The sequence below is a fragment of the Catharus ustulatus genome, chromosome 1 (genome assembly GCF_009819885.2).
Source record: "Catharus ustulatus isolate bCatUst1 chromosome 1, bCatUst1.pri.v2, whole genome shotgun sequence".
Classification (NCBI taxonomy): Eukaryota; Metazoa; Chordata; class Aves; order Passeriformes; family Turdidae; genus Catharus; species Catharus ustulatus.
The window spans coordinates 43,010,966-43,030,753 of record NC_046221.1 but is presented as its reverse complement, the minus strand read 5'-3'; the positions used below and the strand labels follow the sequence as shown (position 1 = coordinate 43,030,753).

The 19,788-nt window shown below is 37.7% G+C and overlaps 1 protein-coding gene across 2 annotated transcripts in view; it reads left to right on the top strand.

Annotated features, from left to right (window-relative positions):
* OSBPL10 (oxysterol binding protein like 10) overlaps positions 1 to 19,788 on the top strand; it is a 121,588-nt gene that overhangs the window by 41,284 nt on the left and 60,516 nt on the right. For both annotated transcript variants that reach the window (XM_042779885.1, XM_033077806.1), the window contains exon 4: positions 8,763 to 8,954. In XM_042779885.1, the coding sequence (XP_042635819.1) occupies positions 8,763 to 8,954 (192 nt within the window). The remainder of the gene's footprint in view (positions 1 to 8,762; positions 8,955 to 19,788) is intronic.

The following is a 19,788-nucleotide window of genomic DNA, read 5'->3' as shown; positions in this document are numbered from 1 at the left end:
GAAGAAAACTATTCTTCTTACCTCTGTGTTACAAATCAGGCTAGGTCAGTTTTCACTTGAAATATTTGTTAGTGAAGCACTTTTAATTCTCTGCTTTTGTAAGCCACAGAGCAAATAGAGAATATCTATTATCTGTATTTTTAAAATTAGCAGCCCAGAAAATAACATGTTGGGAATTTATATGCTTCAAACGAGACCACTGATGACTCTACTTCTTTTTTCGGAAGTGGACTGTACTTGAAGCAATTTTATGCTTACCTGTTCCTAGAAACCTTGTGACAATTTTTCTCTGTTGTTTTTAATATGTTTTTTTTTTTCCTTTTCCCCCTCCTATGTTCTCAGTCCTGACTTTAGCATTGCATCTAGTGGTAACTTGAATTTCAACTACAAGTACGTTTTAAAACTTCTCTCTGCTTTTCTTTATTAAAGGAAGGAATCAAAAGCTAGAATGTACAATAATTAGACTTTGGAGATCAGATATTGTGTGCAAGGTAGCAATCCTTCACAGAAACTCCAGAAACTAGAAAAAAAACCCACTGCATTTCTATTCTTTTTCTTTATTTTCTTTTTCCTTTTCCTCAAAGTTTCTTCCTACTCACTGCCGCCTGGTAAAACGGTATGAGAAGCAAGAACTACTTCATTTCTTTGTGATTTTTTATTCTTTTTCTTGTAGATGATGGTACTTTATGCTAAATGATTATTAACATGGGAGTAGAAACATGATCTTTAAAATATTTTAAATCTACATAAAACAGCATTATGCTATTTTTAGCCACCTTACTGTTTCTTTTGTGTTTAGCTTAGGGTCTGGAATTACATAGTAAGGTCTCTAATGACATAGAGATGGATATATGTTTGACTTTTGCATAATCAAGGGCTTCGCAAAAATCTGTGGTTTTGGGTTTTGTTAAATAGCTCTACCATTGATAGGACTGTCGTGATGTCATTTGTTATTCTGCTGGCAGCAGGGCTGGATCTCTTTATTCTTCCCTCTCTTCATACTTTAAGGGCTGTAGTAAATGAAAACTGCAAGTTATCTGTCTCTCATTGTGTTCTGAGCTTCTGGAGTTTGAACAGAATCCAAGCTCTGCTCTGCTGGAAATAGCATCTGGAAAGTTGGAATCTGAGTGTTTGCTCCCAGCTTCTGCAGCTTGAATTCGTCCTTTTCACAGGAATACAGAGGTGTAGAAATTTCTAGCTGTTCTTTCGGTGTCATACATTTGAATGAACTAGAATGGGAAGTGAAAAATATGCTGTGAGAAGTATATTTTATGTTATGCTTGTGGGATATAGTTAAAATGTGAAAAAAATAATAATGGGATAACCAGGCAAGCAGTAGGAAGGTTCCCAAGAGTACCAAGTAACTCTTAGTGACAGGTCATTCGTACTGGAGAGAGAACAGATTTTTTAAAATCTTGAATAGATGTTATTGGAAGGGAATTAGTAGAAAAACATGATACTTTTGAGGATGTTTTTCAAAGCTGAAGCTGTGTCACTGTTTCTGTGAAATACTCAGAGAAGAGCATTCCTTTTTGCACTGGATCTAGATCAGCATTAATTTCCTTTCTTTTTCAAGCAACTGCCTGCTTCAAAATGCTACTGAATGACTTGCTGTCATGACTGTTTTTAAAGTTGATTTTTAAAGTGATTGAAAAAAGAAAAATTTTATATTAAACATTAAATTTAGTTGTGTCCTAATGAATGGTCCAAAGGTGGCGATACATTTTATGAGTGGGTGTAACATAAGCTAAGTCTCTGACTTTGTTTTGATTAAATTTTACATGGTAATGATAAAAGCAGTAAAAGAAAAGTGTTCTCTGGCAAATAATTCCTATGCTGTCAGATAGTCTTAATGTTCTTGGTATTCCCATACAAGTCTCATTTCACTTAATTACAATTTGTTCACCCTCCGTAAGAGCCAAATCAATTGCATTGGAAGAAATCTCCTGTCTGGATAGGATTGCTGCTTCTTTGAGACTATTTTTAGTGAATATTTTGTACAAGCTTTAATTAAAGCATTAGTCAAATTTGAATTCAGTGATATAAAATGGTTTCAAGATGTAGGCTTATGCATAATTTCTGTGGTAACTTCCAAGAACAATTTTGTATCCAGAAATTTTCACAAGCTTTTTAGTTTTTCTGTTTCATTCTCCTTTTTTCTTGACTGCTTTATGATGGTGGCTGTAAAAGCACTACTGAAAACAAACACGGGTTTTTAAACCAGCTCTTAGTGCCAGTGTGTAGATTGATTGCTGGATTTGCATATAACTCTTGTATATCTCAGTGTGTCTGTATCAAGAATGTGACAGGGAGCAGAACCTTTATCTTGTGAAGTTGCTTCTGAACTCAGTAACTTTCAGCTTAGGTTTGTGTTAGAGTAAGGACAGACTCTCCTTTGTTTCAGCTTTTGGTTTGGAGATGCGCAGTGAGCTAGCTGCTTAAAATTGGATGGTGTGGATTCATCTTTAAGCTGAACTCATTTGCTGATTCTTTGCAGCTGTAAATTGCAATCCAGTTCCCTACCTTCTGCTGGCACCTTTTGTGTGGGTTTTGTTGTGTTTCCAGTTCTTTGTTAATTTGGGCATCAGAAGTAGAAAAAAATGTATCCTATTAAAAAGAACTTAGCTCTCTGACCACCTCTCTGAAGAATGTGTGTCTCTCTCTCTGGTTCTCTACTTGCTTACCTCTTGATAAAATAGTGGAGGAAAAAATTGTCCAAACCGGCCCCTTTCAGGTGTCAACTGCAGTGGCAGTTTGGCTATTGTGTGAAACAGCACCTGCATTAATGCCTCAAACTTAACACTTTTATCAAATTGTTATAAGGCAGGTGTGTAATTTTTCTCCGCAGCTGGAAGAATGACTGTAACAGATCTTTGGTTTTCTTTCCACCTTAATAATGAGTGGCCACAGAGGTACATTTACATTTCTAAATGGATCATTGTCTGGGCATTTTTAACATCTGCATGGTAACTTTCCGTAAAGCCAAATTAGCGAAAATGTCACGTCCTTCTCAGTGTTGTTTTGGTTCTTCTGTGCACATCAAATTGCTTTGCCTTTTGAACTTCACTGTTCCCTCTGTTGGTATGCTTGTCTGCTTCCTCTTCTCGTCCCTGACCTATAGAAGTCAACTAAAGAATGGCAGTTCTAATTAAAGCATGCACTGAAATCTTTACAGCAGTGAGGCTGAGAGGGAAAGTGCTTGGCTGTTCATAGGTGTGTGTTTGACATCTTTTTTCCTCCATTTGGAAGCTTCATGAAAATAAGAGTTGCTCACTGCTTCTAAAATCTTTCTACAGAAATGGAAAAAAAACATGATCAAATGATTCTTGATGAAGAAAAGATTTTCTGATAGAATAATTACTGTAGTCTCTTGCTTAAAAACAAGACATACAGTAATTTCACGAATACAAACCGCACCAATTTGACTAAGATTTTGCTCCTAAACCGGAAATGCGGCTAATAATCAGGAGCGGCTAATATGTGAGTAATTTTCTGACATTTACAACCTCAGAAGTGCCTGCCAGAGTGCCGACCCAAGCAGCTGCAAAGTCGGCATTTTGCGATTGTTACATATTGCTACTCTGTTGCACCGCGGGTGGAGCCTGGCTGCCTGCAGGCAGCACAGGGGGCGGGGAGAGAGGAGGGAGAGGTCTTTCCTTCCCTCCTCTGCCACAACCCGGGGAAGAGACGGGGGGGCCTCGTACCGCCATTGCCGTGGCTCGGGGAGGAGAGGGGGGACCCGGGCCGCCACTGCCGCGGCTCGGGGAGGCGGCGGGGGGCTCCGTCCCTGCCTACCGCCACGGGGCAGTGGCGGGCCGTGGTGACCGAGCCCAGTGGCAGCGGCGGCTGGTCCCCAGTGGCCCCGCCGGGCTGGGCTACCTGGCCCCGTCAGCAGCCCCGAGCGGGCCGAGCCTGCACAGCCCGAGACGAGCCAGTAAACCCCGCTCTGCTGCCGTTCTGTTACTATTTGGCAACTTTGTTGCACGCGGGTCCTCGCTGCGAACGACAGAGCGGCTTATATTCAGGTGCGGCTTATTAATGGACAAAAAACGAAATATTTGCCAACACCCAGAGATGCAGCTTATACTCAGTGCGGCTTGTATTCGTGGATTTACTGTATATTGCCTTACTGAAGATGATGAAGCAGTATGATATTCTATCAGAAAAGCTAGTACCATAGATGGTGTTTGACAGAAATATGCAAAAAATCATAAGCTGGTCCCTTTGCAGTGCTGAAGTTTGGATGTTATGTAGATTCTGTAATTTGCATTTTAATATTTGTAAATGATTATGATGTAAATGGAGCAGAACTGTGTCTACGTTTATCTTTTATCAGTGTTTGTTTACTTAGGATGCATTGGAAGAGATGTAGATGGGAATTAAAACACTGAATGGTGGTGTCTCAAAATTGTAATTACTTTTCTGATAGCATGTGACTTCCTGTAGCTCTAAGGCTGCATGCAAGGGTTGGTTTTCTGCTGTATATATGCAGAGGAGTAAAGGAGTGTCATTTTGGTAATTATTATTCTGAGAACAACATCTGTGGCACAGTGCCTGTGAAAATGATGATTATCAACCTTAAGCAGATATGACAATTCACTTCAGAAATTATTTTATTGATCTCTGGAACATTGCATTTGCTTTCCAAAATAAACAAAATTGTTTGCTTCTGGTACATGGTGAAAAGCACTTCAGCTTCTTTGTGAACAGGAAGGAAAATCTCCTGGGAGAATGAGTCATGAAAACATTAGTACCGTTCAAACTTACTGTTCTGAAATTCCATTATTTTAATTGTTAGGCTTTTTGATATCCAAATGGAAGCATTCATTACACTGCTTTTTTATTTTGGGGATGGACAGGCTACTAAAATGAAAATCTTAACCCAAATCTGTTTTAGCTAAGCATCCTTTAGCTAACTTTAGGTCATAAAACCCATATGACTGCAAGTTACAAATTAATCTTTTATTAGCTTCTTTATTATTCTTTTATTGGTTTCATTTTATTAGCAGGTGAAATATTGGTGCAATGGTAAAATGTAGCCTCAGGAAAGAAAATTGGAATCCTTTTGGGATGCTTCAGCCTGTGAATTTCTTGAGTCGTTATTGGCACTATGCATTACTAATTGTTGAAGAGCTTACATCTTCCTTTCATCAGACTTTTTATTTATTTAGTTGTGAGCCAGAAAGCAGTGAGACCAAAGAAAATTACATATGATAATAATTAGAGGGGCAAATCAGTCATACAAGCAGTGCTGGAGGAAGAGCGGGGGATTAGGCATAAAGGCCCATCAGTTACTGTCATTGCTTTGATTTCCTGTGAGAGTGACTTTAATGGCTGTTGTAGTATGGTTTATAATTAGAGTGCTTTTAGCAATTGAAAACTTCATATAGATTTTCACATTTTAACAGAAATTGAAAATTCTGATTTTTGCACAGCTGTGTGTCAATGCAAAAGGGATGCTTGTCATTCCCAATGTTTAATCTCAAGAAATTCTGCAAAAGAGGAGTCAAGTATTTGGCTGAGACATAGGTGTTGACATGTGCTGTAAAATTCAGAAGTGCCTGAGGGGGACTGAGTGTGCAGTTCCTGGAGAGTCCTCTTCTGGCAGTGACAGGAAGAAGCTGTCAGAAGGAATTGGATGCTTCCCCCATTTTCTTGGATGCAGCAGGCACAGTACTCTGCTGCTGATCTCTATGGCAGTGGAGGAGTGGAGTCCAACTTGAAAAGGTTTTGAATGGTTATAAAAACTGCCTCCTGCAGACATTCACGTGCATACTGGCTGTAACTGATTTTGGAGGTTTTAAGTTGTGAATTTATATGTTTGTCATGGGACCTTGCCTAGAGGTAGCTTCATGGGTAGCCAGAGGTCCTGGTGTGGAGCTCATTTAAAGTTTTTATGTTACAGATGCCGTCTAAAGAATAACCCAAATTTAGATGCTGGAGTATTTATATTGTGGTCTGATGGAATTTTCTGAAATGTTGGGTCACTGTAGATGGATAAAGGGTATAAAGGGACAGAAAACAAAGAGGTGAGGAGAACTTGCTTCTAGACATGTAGGAGCTGATCGCGGATTATTTAGCTCTGATACTTGGCACAGACTATATATGTACGAATTCCAGATTGCCAGTCTCCCTGACAGGGTGTGCTACATAGGATTGGTGACTCTTCTGTGCTGCAAGGGGAAGCAGAGGGCTCTAGGAGACTCAGTGGCAGAGGTGATCTCTCCCTGGAGATTACAAAGCTCCATGCCATGCCCTACATCAGAGCTGAGTGTCAGGCACACCAGGCAGTGGGTCATGGGCAGCCCTTGCCAGGCTGGGTACCTGTGTGTGTGTAGAGATTTGGGTTTATCTGGGGTCCCTATAGCAGGACAGCCTTTTCGAGCACCACCCACTACTAGAGATGGGCTGTTTTTTCTGATTTTTCTCTCCTGCTCCACTGATCCCCAAATTCCATACCTTAAATGACTGTTCACCAGAAGGTGATGTAAGCTGCCACATACCTTGGCAAAACTTAAGAAAAGCTGAAATGCAGTGGTCCCACGGTCTGAACCAGTGCATGGATTTTTCCATACATGTCTTGTGTTAACTTTTGTTATGTGCAGATCTATAGCCCTCCCTCAAGAAAATCAAAACATAGTAAAACTTTACCTCTCACAGAATATTGTTTTCTTTTAAGAGAAACTAATGGGAAAACTCCCCATTTTACATAGCTGCTGTTTGTCTGAATCTTTGGATCTGTTTAGCTGTATCTTGAGTAGCAGCTGTGTATTTTTATTATTGTGATAGTATGATATTAAAATGTAGGTGTATCTCAAAAGATTTAATTCTAAAACAAAAATAACTTCTATCAACCTATTTTTTCAATTAAAAAAAAAATTATCTTGTTCTTCCTTTAACCTTAAATTTACTTTAGAAGTATTCTGGTACTAGTTAGTTGGAAAAACATTAGTGAAGTATATTTTGCTCTTGTATACTAGGAATACCCTTTATCGCTGGAATACGTGTTTGAAAAAGGAAATTCAGTTTCTCTCATTTCCTTCTTTCTCCCAAATACCTTTTCCTCTGGCTCTTATTTTAATTGTAGTTATGTCTAAGCCATGGTCTTTCAAATGGAAAATGAATTATAAAACTAGCAACCTTCTATGCCCTTCTGACAAATTATGCCTCGTGCTGCTTTTTTGCCTTAGAGTGAAATCCAGTTTTAATGCAATTGTGATTTATCAGCCTGGGTAGATAATTTTTGAACAAATTAATATTATTGTAATCTTATTGGCCATGGTAGTAAAGAATATATTCATTTTAAAAACAGTCAGACCATCATTCGTGGAAGCATTTGTAAATGTTAAGTCTAGACCAATGGAATAATTATTATTTCTATGAGATTAGTAGCTCTTTGCACACTGGCAATGTGATAACCCATTTTTTAAACCTTCAAAAAGTCTGAAGTCTAGTTTTGAGTGGCAGTGGCAGAAGGATTGCGTTACTTGTTTCCATCCTCCTCCTTGGCAGTGCCTAGTAATCTGCTTTGTCCTTTACAGTCAATGTGACCTGACTTTAACTGCAGTGCTAGTTGGAGCCTGTTCACCTTGGCTTTAAGATTACCACAGAATTGCAAAAGAGACCTGTAAGATATAAGACAAGAGATTATACCCAAGGAATACTTTTATGTACTCACCAACAGACTCAGGAGAAGTACCTCGTGTTGATGTGACTGTCTTAGCTATGTTGCAGGTTGCCATTGTTATTTGTGCAGGGTTTGAAGGAGAGGTGGAAAGGTGTTTTACTCAAGGGGCTCTGTATTTTCTTCACTCTCTTAAAGTGCTGCTTAATGTTACTCTCTGAATTGGTTTGTGTTTCATGAGGTAAAAGTTACTGTGTTTTGGTTTGAACCTTACAGATCCAATCAACAGTTCAAATACAAGGGGAAAACTTATACTGTACTTTTATATATGATGTCCCATGGTGATCTGGTGCCCATCTGAGCTTGATTGAGAATTGGTGTCCTACAGACCTCCAGGATAACTTGTGTTTGAGGTCTGTGGAGAGCAAACTGAGACAGCAACACTGACAGATGGTTAGATAAAAACCAAATGCCCTGACTGATTTTGTAGGTTGAATGTTAAAAATATTCCTGCTGCAGGTACTTTTGGAGATTTATTTCTGGCCTTTTTTGTATATTGAGTTTAAACCAAGCTTACTCCAAAATGTATTCATTTCTTTAAGCCATGTTTTGTTTCAAATGTTAGTGTTTAATTGGTGTGGATTGGCCTTGCCAAAATTGCACCTCACTGCACCTGCATGTCTTATCTATACTATTGTTGAAAACAATACTACACTGTTTCAGAAGTTCATCAAATGAAAGTGTTAAGATTTTTTTTCTTCCTTGCTATTAACACCAGTTTGAATTGTAGATCAGTGGTTTCATAAAAAATATTTGTGTTGGCATTGTTGTTACTCTGCAAAATCTTTCCTAAGCTTTCCTAAAAAGTAGAATTATAAGAGCTAAGCAGCATATTGTTATGTAAAAATTGTGAAGATTTTTGCAAAGACCAATTTCAAGAAAGCCAAGAGACAAAGACAATAGCTCTGATGTTTCCGAGAACACCTCTGCTGAGCCATGCATATGGTCCAGAAAGAATCAATTACACCTCCAGATTTAGGTTTGTGAGAAAAGTAGAACAATACAAATGTATAGCCTGCATTGTAAATTATAACTTGTGTAAAGGTTGCTAATACCACAGTCCTATTGCCTATTCTAGAGCATCTCATCCTCACGAAGTAGAAGCTCATCTCTGCTGCCACCTGGGACAGTCAATTCTGCATCTCCGAGTGGGCAGAAGCACATGAATCAAAGTGGACCAACTGTTGTAACCATCACACATCACAAATCGCCTGCAGCTGCTCGAAGAGCGAAGAGCCAGCGATCTGGTCAACTCCATGAAGTCCGAGAGGTAAGAGAGAAACGTCTGCTGTTTTGCTATAACTTGGAAGTGCTTATTTTGCTTTAGAATAAACAGTTGAGTCTGACAAGTTAACGATTCTCTCTGTTTCTGACTGTACGACTGCTTTGCTTTGATCCTCTTGCTGAACGAGAGGTGAGATTTAGGTCTGGTTCAGCATCAGGTCAGGTGTTCACAGATTTTTTTGTGCTGATGTGAAAATTGGTGTGTGCACATGCTGAAAAGCAAAGTAGATTGCCAACAGCTCCCAGACTTTGCAGTGATGTTGTGGTACTGGAGGAAAATCTCTTTGAAGCTGCGTGCAGCAATACCTTTCAGATTGGAAAGTGGGCCCTGAAGCATTTATATAGAGCTGGAAAAAACCTGCTTGAATAACTCTGATGAATGTGTGAATGAAGGCGTAGCTCCCCACACTCAGCAGTTTGTTGCTGTACTGCTGTAGTCTTAACTTTGTGTCAAGTTTATATTCCTGTCCTTGTAAAGGAAAAATGGTTTGTCTGTATTAAGTGCATGAAAAGAATAAAGATGAAAGCTTGTTTTTTTAAAAGCCTGTTTGTACCAGTGTTTAAGAAATTTAGCTCATGCTGATTTAAGTCTGTCTTCCAGACAACAAAAATAGTACAGAATTTTAAGCTTAAATAGTATGGCAGATTTTCGCAGAGCACACTTTCATCTTTCATCCCTTACTATTTTTTCGTTTGTCTTTCATGTTAAGAATTTAAATAAATTTTTGGGATGTGCTCTCAATGAAGGCTTAAATTGCATATCCTGAGGAGGAATGCTTGTTTTTCTTCTAGATGACGTTAGAAATTAAGAACTCACTGTCCGAATGTCATCCACATTTTCTTTCCGTTATAGAAAACACACATCTGTTTATTTTTTATAAAAATCTCTTGTCTTTGTCTGCCAATCATCTCCCCCAGATTGTTTCTAGCGTACTAAATGTGTTTGCTCTCATAGGTTGAATTCAGAGTGCACCTTAAACCTATTAATAAAATCAACAGTGGGAGCTGTTGCAATTTTGTCAAATGAAGCTGAGTAAGGCTGAAAGCAATTTAAAAGAGAGTGTTAGTGTATGTGCTGATCATAATAAATTGGGAAGGGAAAAAGCCATCAGTTGCAAAGAACTACATCTGGAAGAAATAAATACTAACTATAGTAAAACAATGAGTAAGAGGTCAGGTATCATCCCTGCAGAAAAGGCCAGTGAATTGCTGACTCACTTGTTTGCAGTGTATTGCAATGTGGTATCATTCCAAAAAAGGTAACTATTGCAGGACTTCAGTCTGTAATGATGAAAGGTAATTATTTTGTTTTGTTTGATGTGAATGGTACCTCAGCTGCAGCACCAGCTCCTTTTAGAGGGCTGCAATAATAATGAAAAAAAGCCTTCAGGCATTGAAGATACAGTAATGGCAGGAAGAAATGAGTGCTTTTCAGGGAGAGAAAATGGTACTAAGATGAGTGATGCATAAGCAAATTTCATAAGATGATGTGTGAAGTTTACCTTTTTATGTATTGCATATTTTGTGTGTGTGTGCTGCTTCCTAAAGAAGAGTATAACAGTGGAGAAACCTGACCTTCTGCCCTCTTTCCAAGTATTGTGTAAAAATGTGGCTGCTTAACTGATGTTGTTCCTGTCTTGTGAAAGGATACATCTGTTTTTTCCAGATTAAGGAACCAGATTTTATTTCAACAGCATGCTCTGTCCACTTTCTTCTCTCCCTTTTTCCAGAGTGAATGCAATAGACTTGGGTATATGATACCTGTGTTTCCAGAAAAATCTTTGTTCTATATATGACCCAATCAGTGACTGTTAGATCCCTCACTTGATAAATTTATCAATAAAGAGGTATGTCAAGAGTTCTCACAAGAGTGTGCTTAAATCTGTTCTAGTCTTGTTTTTTTATCTGAAACAATGAAAAATAGGAGCTAAAAGTACAGTGAGAAAGAGTTAATACTTTCCTCAACATCCAAATCTTTGCTTTTTATTTGAAATTTATTTGGTATAATCTGGATGAAGGGAAGAGACTGCAAAAAAATTACAGATAAATGTCTGATTGAGTGATGCCATTGAAGCTTTGACATGCAAATAATTTTTTAAATTTGTTCTGTGAATAGGACTGCAATAGTTAATTTTGCACCTTAAAAATACAGTAGTTGAATCAATGGAAAAGTGGATCTGCTTCTGAAAATGAGAGGAAGCATGTGTGTTTTAAATTTCACAACAGTGTTATGATAGGGTAATGCTTCCGTGTTATATATGAGATCTTTGAAAAACAGTAATGCTGCAAACAGGGGCACATGTGGTGTTTGCTGGCTTGGACAATGTTCCTGAGAGAGTATTGAATTTGAAATTGCTATTCAATTCTGAACTTCTTTGATCTGGCCATATTATTCAGAAAAAAGTGAGGTGTATCTCCATGTTGCAAATAGGGCAGAATATACTCCTATATTTTATATAATGCAAGATATTTGGTAATACTTGATTGTTCTTTTCCCCCTCTTTTCACTTCATAGTAAGAATAAACAACACAGTAAGAATAAACAATGTTTCCTTCTGGGGTTTGTTCTGGTTAATTTAGTTTTATTTTTAACAGAGAGAATTTTAGAATGAAACCAATTGTAGCAAACTGGTTTATTTAACACCAAACTGACATGCAAAATTGTATAAATGTAGTAAATACAACTTTTTAGGTCTGCAAAATGACGCATGTAATAAGTGTTTCTGTTGTGAAATTGGAATTTCACCTTTTTCCTGTATTTTGGTAAGTTAAAATTGAGCCAAAGGAGCTTTTGACTGCTATAAAAAATTTATGTTTTAATACTTGACCTACTTTTTTATAGTGTTGAATTGAAAAGGCGCTCAGGAGCATTACTTTTCATCATCATGTAATTTTTTATGCTATTTAATATTGTTCTCTTAAATAAAATTTTTACTTATATTAACTTGGTGTTAATAGTGCAGTCCACACTGATTTATGGAATGTTACATTAAAACTAAAATTAATCGTACATTAGCTTGTGAGAAATGATCTGCATCATGTTGCACTTTATGCAGAATTATTAGAGATCCTACCTCTTTATTTGGGCCATAACTTAGTGTTAAAGCGGTACTTTGAGCTAATTTTTTAGTAAGTGATTTTATGGCAACCTAAGTCTCTGTGGTCTTGACATTTAATTCTGTTTTAAAACTGTGCATATTATTATCCTGTTAGAAATTTATAAGAATTATGCTTTCAGATTTCTTTACTGTAGGTGGTTAAAATGATCTGGAAGGTTGAGCCAAGTGACCACGTCACACTTTATATTAAATTTTAGCTGCCATTGAACTAAATAATAGTGACAGAATGGTCAGAATGGTGTTTATTTTGGCTGAGAGTGTCTGACTCATGTACAACCTCTGCCAGTGTTAGTACCATTGATGCTAAAGAACCAAGAAAGGACCAAGTGTGTGAAGATTTTGTAGTAATTTATATTAATTGTTTGCAAACATTTTGAGAAATCAAACTGGAAAAAATCCAGATAAATATTTCTTCCCACAGTTTAAAAAAGCCAGTGAATGGTTTTTGGATCACTTCGAAATGTGTTTGTTATAACTTTTGATAGCCTGACTATCAAGCCCATCAGCATGGGTTTCTGAACATTTGGTACAGGGAGATCCAGATTTCATGGGACCACTACCAGTGTAATATCTCTTTTATGTACCAGTGGGCAGTTCTAGAACTTGGAAAGGACTGCTTTTTGGTAAGATGAGTTGTACTGCTTCTTGCACGTCCTCTTCCATATTTAAACAGTTACTATTTGATTCTTCAGGAATTATGCAGCTAAGTGAGAGTTCTTTGCTTCCTTCCTTGCAATATGGGGAAATCTAGGATTTTACACCTAGGACTTCATGGAGTGAGGTTTAACAGCAATTTTGTGAGGCTACAATTGTCCAATTTTGTGGTTGCTGGGAGAAAGAGATGATTCTAAGGATGATTTCTTAAGGATCTAAGATGATTTCTGAGGATTTTTCTAGTGAGAAGTGAATGTCTTCAAGTCACTGTAATATTTGGATAGCAAAGTTAGGAGCTGTGACTTGCTACTGTTAGTCCAAAAATGATGCTGTTGTCTGTGGAGAAGTGTTTGGTGGGTCACAGAATTACAGCACTGCACAGGCAGCATTGTAGATGACAAAGGAGATGTGGTACTTAAACCACTTGGGGAAACATTCAGACTTGAAGGACTTTCACATGTGTAAACTTTATGTGAAGACATACACTAAGCTGCTTGTTGATGTAAAAACTTTGTAGTAAATGTTTAAGCTGATAGTGGGAGAAATCTAGATGGTTTTTGACCTATGCCAGATTTTACTTTGCAGCTTTGAAAAATATCAGGTTTTGCTTTTTATTTCAATTTCTTTTGTCCTTTTGTTTCTCTGAAAGTATGTACGTGGAAAGGTCAATGGATAAGGGCTAATGTGAGTCCTAGCAAAAAGAATGCTGTAGATATTTGGCATAGTGTTGAAGTTCTGTGGGGTTGTGCAATAAGAGTGCATGAAAAAAATGGATTCAGCTCCTGGAAGAAGACATTATGCTTTGACAATGTGAAGTATGCACAAAGAACATTTAAAAATCCTGTTAACAATTTAAGTGTTTTTGAAAGTATGTGTCTAATTTTGTGGTAAATTACATTGTATAAGTGGGGAGAAATGCTGTATATTAAATCATTGCTTTCACTGGCTGTTCTCACCTTGATTTTGGAGTGCAGGGAGAGCTGCTTTTTTTAACAAAGACGACCTTTAGGTCTGCATGAGTAATAAATCAAATATTTGCTTTTAGGAGATGAAAATGATCTCATACTCACCTAAGGTATGGAGGTAGGACGGGCTGCTGAACTGTGCTGACTTTAGTCTTTCTGGCCTAGTAATGTGGGTGCTTTAATTGGAGGAGAGGTAATAACCATGGACTGCAGCTACAGTAGCATTGCTCAAGTCTATGTTGCTGTGCCTTTGCTAGTCAGGTATATAACTAGTTACCTAAAATCATGTCAATTTTTCTTTCTAGGTAAGTTTTAGTATAAAAAGTTGCTTTGTGGCATTTTGGGATTGATTCTTTTAACTAGAGTCTTCCTGCATTTCAAAAGTAGTGTAGTAAATACACTCTAGACAGATTTCTCAGTTGGACTGGCCAGGGCATTTCATCTCTCGTGGATACTGCAGAATGTGTTTATACTGTTTCAGTTTTGAAATCCAAGTGTCCTGTATGCTGCTCATTTGAGGAAATAATACGATGGTGGCAATTTTGGAAAAGGAAGGGAGAGAATACAGAGGAGTTACCTTTGTTAGTTACAGCTCTGAAGTTTTTCCTGGACTTGTATTTAAAATAACTTTCTCCAATCCACCACTGTACATAAGAAATTAGTAATGGTTCATCCTATTGATCATCTTTTATCAAGTACATCATCATATATACAAGATAAGTAGTCTTTAACTATGGGTGAATGCTAATCAGGAAGCGAAATGCTACTGAAGAGGTTACATCCTCATAACACTGCATCTATACTTTATATGGGGATTGTATGTATTACACTTCCATTTGTCTGCAAACTCACTGTAAGAAAATTTTCACTTCAATTATCTGAGTTTGAGAAAGGGAAGAATGTCTTCACTCTAAAACAGGTAATGTAAAAGAACTTGGAAAAAACTTAAAGTAGAACAAGCTGTTTCTCAGAAAGCAGTGGGCACTTCTTGGCTTGAAGAAGAGTGAAGCAGAAGTAAAGACAGCAGAAACCCTTTGTGTCAGTTTTGTGTCTGTTGAAGTCAGTACAAACTTAATGAGACCTTAAGCCTCAGTAGTTGATATTTATTTGGCACAGAACACGATGGAAGTTACACTACAGCTACTACTATTTAACTGTGCTTAGCACACTTTTTGACTTGAGAAGTGTTGTAATGCACATTAGTGAAACAGGTACGTTTAACAGCCTCAGTTGCAGCTGAGCTGATTGATACCAAAAGGGTTGCTCCTAGCTGGCTTTTAACAGGAGCCATTATGATTTGTTTAGAGGCATTAAATCTGTAACAGTATAAACCAGTTTCAAACCTAGCATGAAGTCTAAAAGAGGCAGCTGCAGGTATTACCTCTGCACTTTCTTCTGAATTGGTATTGGCCCTGTTCTAGAAACCTGTGATTCTTGAACAATATGAAAATACCAGTGTGAGCAACAGAAATGTTCTTCTGGCAGCAGTGTTTGTGTGATTGCCTGCCCTTCATCTCCTTAGAGAGAAAAACAGAATTGAGATAATGTAGAACAGATGCAGTTATTTGTTGCCTTCTGAGGCAGTTTTTTTGTAAAGTGTTTGTCTTGTCTATAGATACCTCTTCTATATCTGCTTATTCTACCTCAAGTTAGTCCTGCTAAGATCAATAGAAATGTGTCTCCTAGGGAGGTAAATGGGATGTTTAAGTCTCTGACAGTCTCAGTCTAGTACCTCCCAAAGTTGTGAATGTACATGTGCTTATAAAAATTATTCAGTAAGTAGTATTAACTGTCTCACTTTGGGGATGAGGAGATGGAAATTATTCTAATACTATAAACCAATTGTTATCATTACATAAACATAAGCTGAATACTTCTCTGATCTCTGAACCTTTACCTTGTGTTTGCAATATGTTTGAGGTCACTTAAGAGTGCATATAAGTAGCATCTTCTTAAATTACCCTTTGTTCTGTGCATTTAATTTAGTATTCGTGTAAAGGTTGAGTCATCCTGGGTTCCGGATACCCAGGCAGGGAGAATTAAGGTTGCTATGGGAATCAGAGAGCAAATGTTCTACCAAAATTACTCTGTTTGTCCATACAGGTTATGTCAAGAATGAACCTAGCTCATTATTTCTGATATTTCCTTCTACCAGCCCCCTCCTTCAAACCTGAAAAATACGAGTTATAGAAACATGGCTTTTTTTCAGCCTGTAGTTTAGCAGTGGTTGAGCATGTGCAAAGATGATAATTTTCCATCATTTAATAAATGGCAATTTATAAATTAGAGATAATGCAGTATGTATGACAACTATGTTTAGAAATTGCTGCAGCATTCATTTTCTTAAGCAATTGCAGAGAAGCCAAGATTATTCTTTACAGTTATTAAAACATTTAATTACATTTCAAGTAAATGGTAGGTTCCCAAGGGATCCTGAGAGAGGTTACATTTGAAAGGAATTCAGTCGCCAGTTTCTGTGTACCTTCAAAACTACCACTTAATTCTGCTCTATGTACAAAATTCAACTGTTTTGTTTTATGTGCATGTATAAAATAGCATAGCATATCATACACATACCTGCATTTTTTGAAAAAAACAGGGTTGTTTTCTTTCACAATTATAGCACAAATACTGCAGAAGTTTGAAATCAGAGTTCTCAGTTTGAAAATTAAACTTTAAAGAAAGCATACTTCAGTAAATCTTTTCTTGGATGAGAGTATCACATCTCATGGTCTTGTTGTCAGTGCAGGTTTCTGGGTGGCTGGCTGGTGTAGGAAACCCTGAACAAGGGGAGCAAGGGGCACCTTCTGCAACTCTCTCATGCAAATTACTGCTTCCAAGATACATGGGCCATTTTGTTAACCCTCACTTACATGCTACTTTTATTCAATTAAGTAGAAGGTATTTTTGAATGTTCTCAGTAGTAATATATGACAATGTAATGTTAGGTGGCTGCCCAAGTTTCAAATACTAACTTTTATTGAGGGCTTACTATAATCTTCAACTCCTTGTGTAACACGTAACGTACTGAATGCTACTCCAAGAAACACAGGAAACATTTTGAGTTTGCAACAAATGTGAACAGTAAGTACTGTAGCTCTTAGTTATTTAATGAAGACCTGATCTCTGACAGCTTTTGCTCATGTTCTTAGTGTAATGCTTGTCTTGCAGATGTTGAATGCTTTGGAAATTGTGCTACGTAGGTGCTTTTCAGCAGCTGCTTACCTGCTTCTTGGTTGCAGTTCTGATTTTTGGCAGTATACTTTAAAAAAAAGTCTAATAAGATGATGGCTAGCAACCTCTCATCCAACAAGCAAACCTGAACTACATCTGCCCAAATTTGACATACGCTTTAAAGTAGCGTTATATTATAGGTACTAGATGCATATCTATCACTGATGAGTTATTTTTAATTTTTATTAAGATTCATGCATTTTTCTCATCCCTGTGCCACTTTCTAGGAAGCATAGTCATACATTCTTACGCATAGCATATTTTTCTGGTGGGATCTCCTATGTTTTGGGATTACTGCTTACAGTTTTTCTGCAAGAACCCCAGTTATCCAGTTTCAGTTTTATTGATAGGTCTAGGCTGACAGAAACAAAACAGATGGATTTGTGGAACAGTTGCTGTGTAAAGGTGGTTCAGCCATGTTCCGGTGTGTCGCAAAATGACTACTCAAAATTATGGTAGTGTATGTTGAATCACTCAGGATTAGATAGCCTTGATACTGACAGCTCACTGATTTCTCAGAAAACATGAGGTGAATTGACTGCAAGATGGGGAAGTAATATCTAAACATGAGAGTTTTTTAAATGACAGAAACAAAATTCAGTTTTATGCTTGAACACTATAAGTTAAGTGGCTGATTGGTGGGGGAGTGAAAGGATCTATAAGCAGTCTTGGGAAAGGGAATAAGTACTGTGACTTTCCATCAGAAGTTTGCATACTGTATGGGATATTGGACTTCTCTGAGTGACAGTACGTATGTTTGTATATTCCCAGGTGGAATGGAATAATAATAATAACTTTACAAGATTCAGAGTAACTTTTTCCAGCACCAGATGTTCCGACAGAAACCTCTGCATCCTTGAAACTACTCATGTTGAAAAGTGTAATTTATGTTCAACATGGCCTTTCCTCTTCTGGAGACTAATTTTACTCAAAGTCCAAACCTCACCTTTTATCAATTGTGTCCTATTTTGCAGCAAATTGATGGAATTTTCCTGTGATTGCTGTAGCATCAACATTGTGGGAGCTCTTTGGAATGCTTGAAATTCACAAATGAGCCTAAATTCCTGATAATCAAAATATGCTTTCCAGATCAGGGCTATAGCTGTTGATTTCAGCAAAATGATCCTTCTGAAGTGTAAAAAAACCTGCTACTCAGAAGAGCCTACAGAATAACATCTGCTTATGAGTAATGTTTAGTGACTAAAAATAGTGACTTTGCAAGGTAATTTTTATAGTAAAATTGCATAAGAATGATTTCCCACAAAGTTCTTTTTATAAACTGCTCTCAATGCTGTATTCTGTGGTTTAAAATAGAACAGTGTGGTTCCTGCTTGGCTAGATGGCAGCCAGCATCCAAGATTTACTTGAATTTGTGCACTGCTTCCTTTTGCTTCTCTAATTGTATTGATTATGGATTACTGAAAACAACTTGAGGTGGGGGAAACAGCCTCGGGAGCTGCTTTTTCTCTTCCCTGTGATTTTTCCTCATGATCCAACTCTCTGCTCCCACTGAGTAGTATTTGACAGTACATGCAAAATCTCAAGAGATGGCTATTAATAGGATATGGTTAATAGAAAATACTTAAGAAAAGGGATCCCTGCAAGGGAACCCAGCACTTAGTAGTTTTTGTGCAAAATGTCATGTGTTGCCCAGATATATGGAGGATTCAGAGGGAGCTCTAACACAACAGGCAAAAGAGTAAAAGTGTCATGTCTCCTGCAACATGCTCTGATTCCCCAACATCTCCCTCCAGTGGCAAAGTGACCAGTGCTAGGTTGATACTGATGATTTTGCAGAAGATTAGCTTACTCACTCTGATTTGTGGGAAAACACAGTGCTCGTTGATACAATTTGTCTGAATCACATACTTTCTTGTGTATTTCTTATGACAACCAGCTCTTTCTAAAAAGATTTCACTTCTTGTCTTGTGACTTGTGAAGGTGGCTCCGTGAAATACTCTTAGACACCTGACACTATAAGAGGAGTTTTATTTTTCTCTAGTATTTTAATACTTTGGTTTGTTTGTAAATCTTCCTCCTTCACAGGGAAAACAAAATGAAGTTGGTGTTGTTTTGTGAGGAAGAAGTGATCTTCTTCAGACTTAGGCAGTAAGAAGGTATTCTCAGAGTAATTGAAAGATTTTGGGAGAAAGACAGGAAAAACTTCCCTCCCAGTTTTCCCCTTCCTGTATATTATGAAGCTCACTCACAGAAAGCTGAATATATATCAGAGTATTAATTAAGACTAAAAACGTCCTCTAGTTTAGAAAATCCAAGCTTGTCTATCTACTAAAATATTCGCTTGCAAAATCTGAATTTTTTGTCCTAGCCTGTCTGCATGGCCATCAGGTCTTTTCCTCACCCCAGCCCCCAGTTGCCTTTCTATCATTCAGTAGCTCATCTCTCAGGTGAGGACGGATTGAATACAGAAAGAATGCATTTAACCTTATGTCTGGGGTTGTCACGTGTGGTAAGGAGGTAGCAAAGGAAAGCATTCAATTTGTTTTGGCTTGATGTAGGGTTGGCTGTTTTGCTGAGATTTCTGGAGACATTCTCAGGGATCCTGCCAGAACTCCTTCGATCCTCTTTACTGACCCTTTGTGTTGCAAAGACTGTGGAGCACTCTCTCTGGTGTCTCTCTGCTTCCTAGATAAAAGAAACACACTTCTTTAGAAGCTTAGAACACTCAGATTGTCCTTGAGAGTGTTTTGCATCCAAATAAAGTGTCTTCATGAAGTCCCAGAGAACACTGGCAATTACAGATACCATATACTTTTTGGTGTTTGGAGATAGATCTGTTAAATATATGCTGTTTTTCATTCCTCTGAACAGAATGATGCTTTTGTAA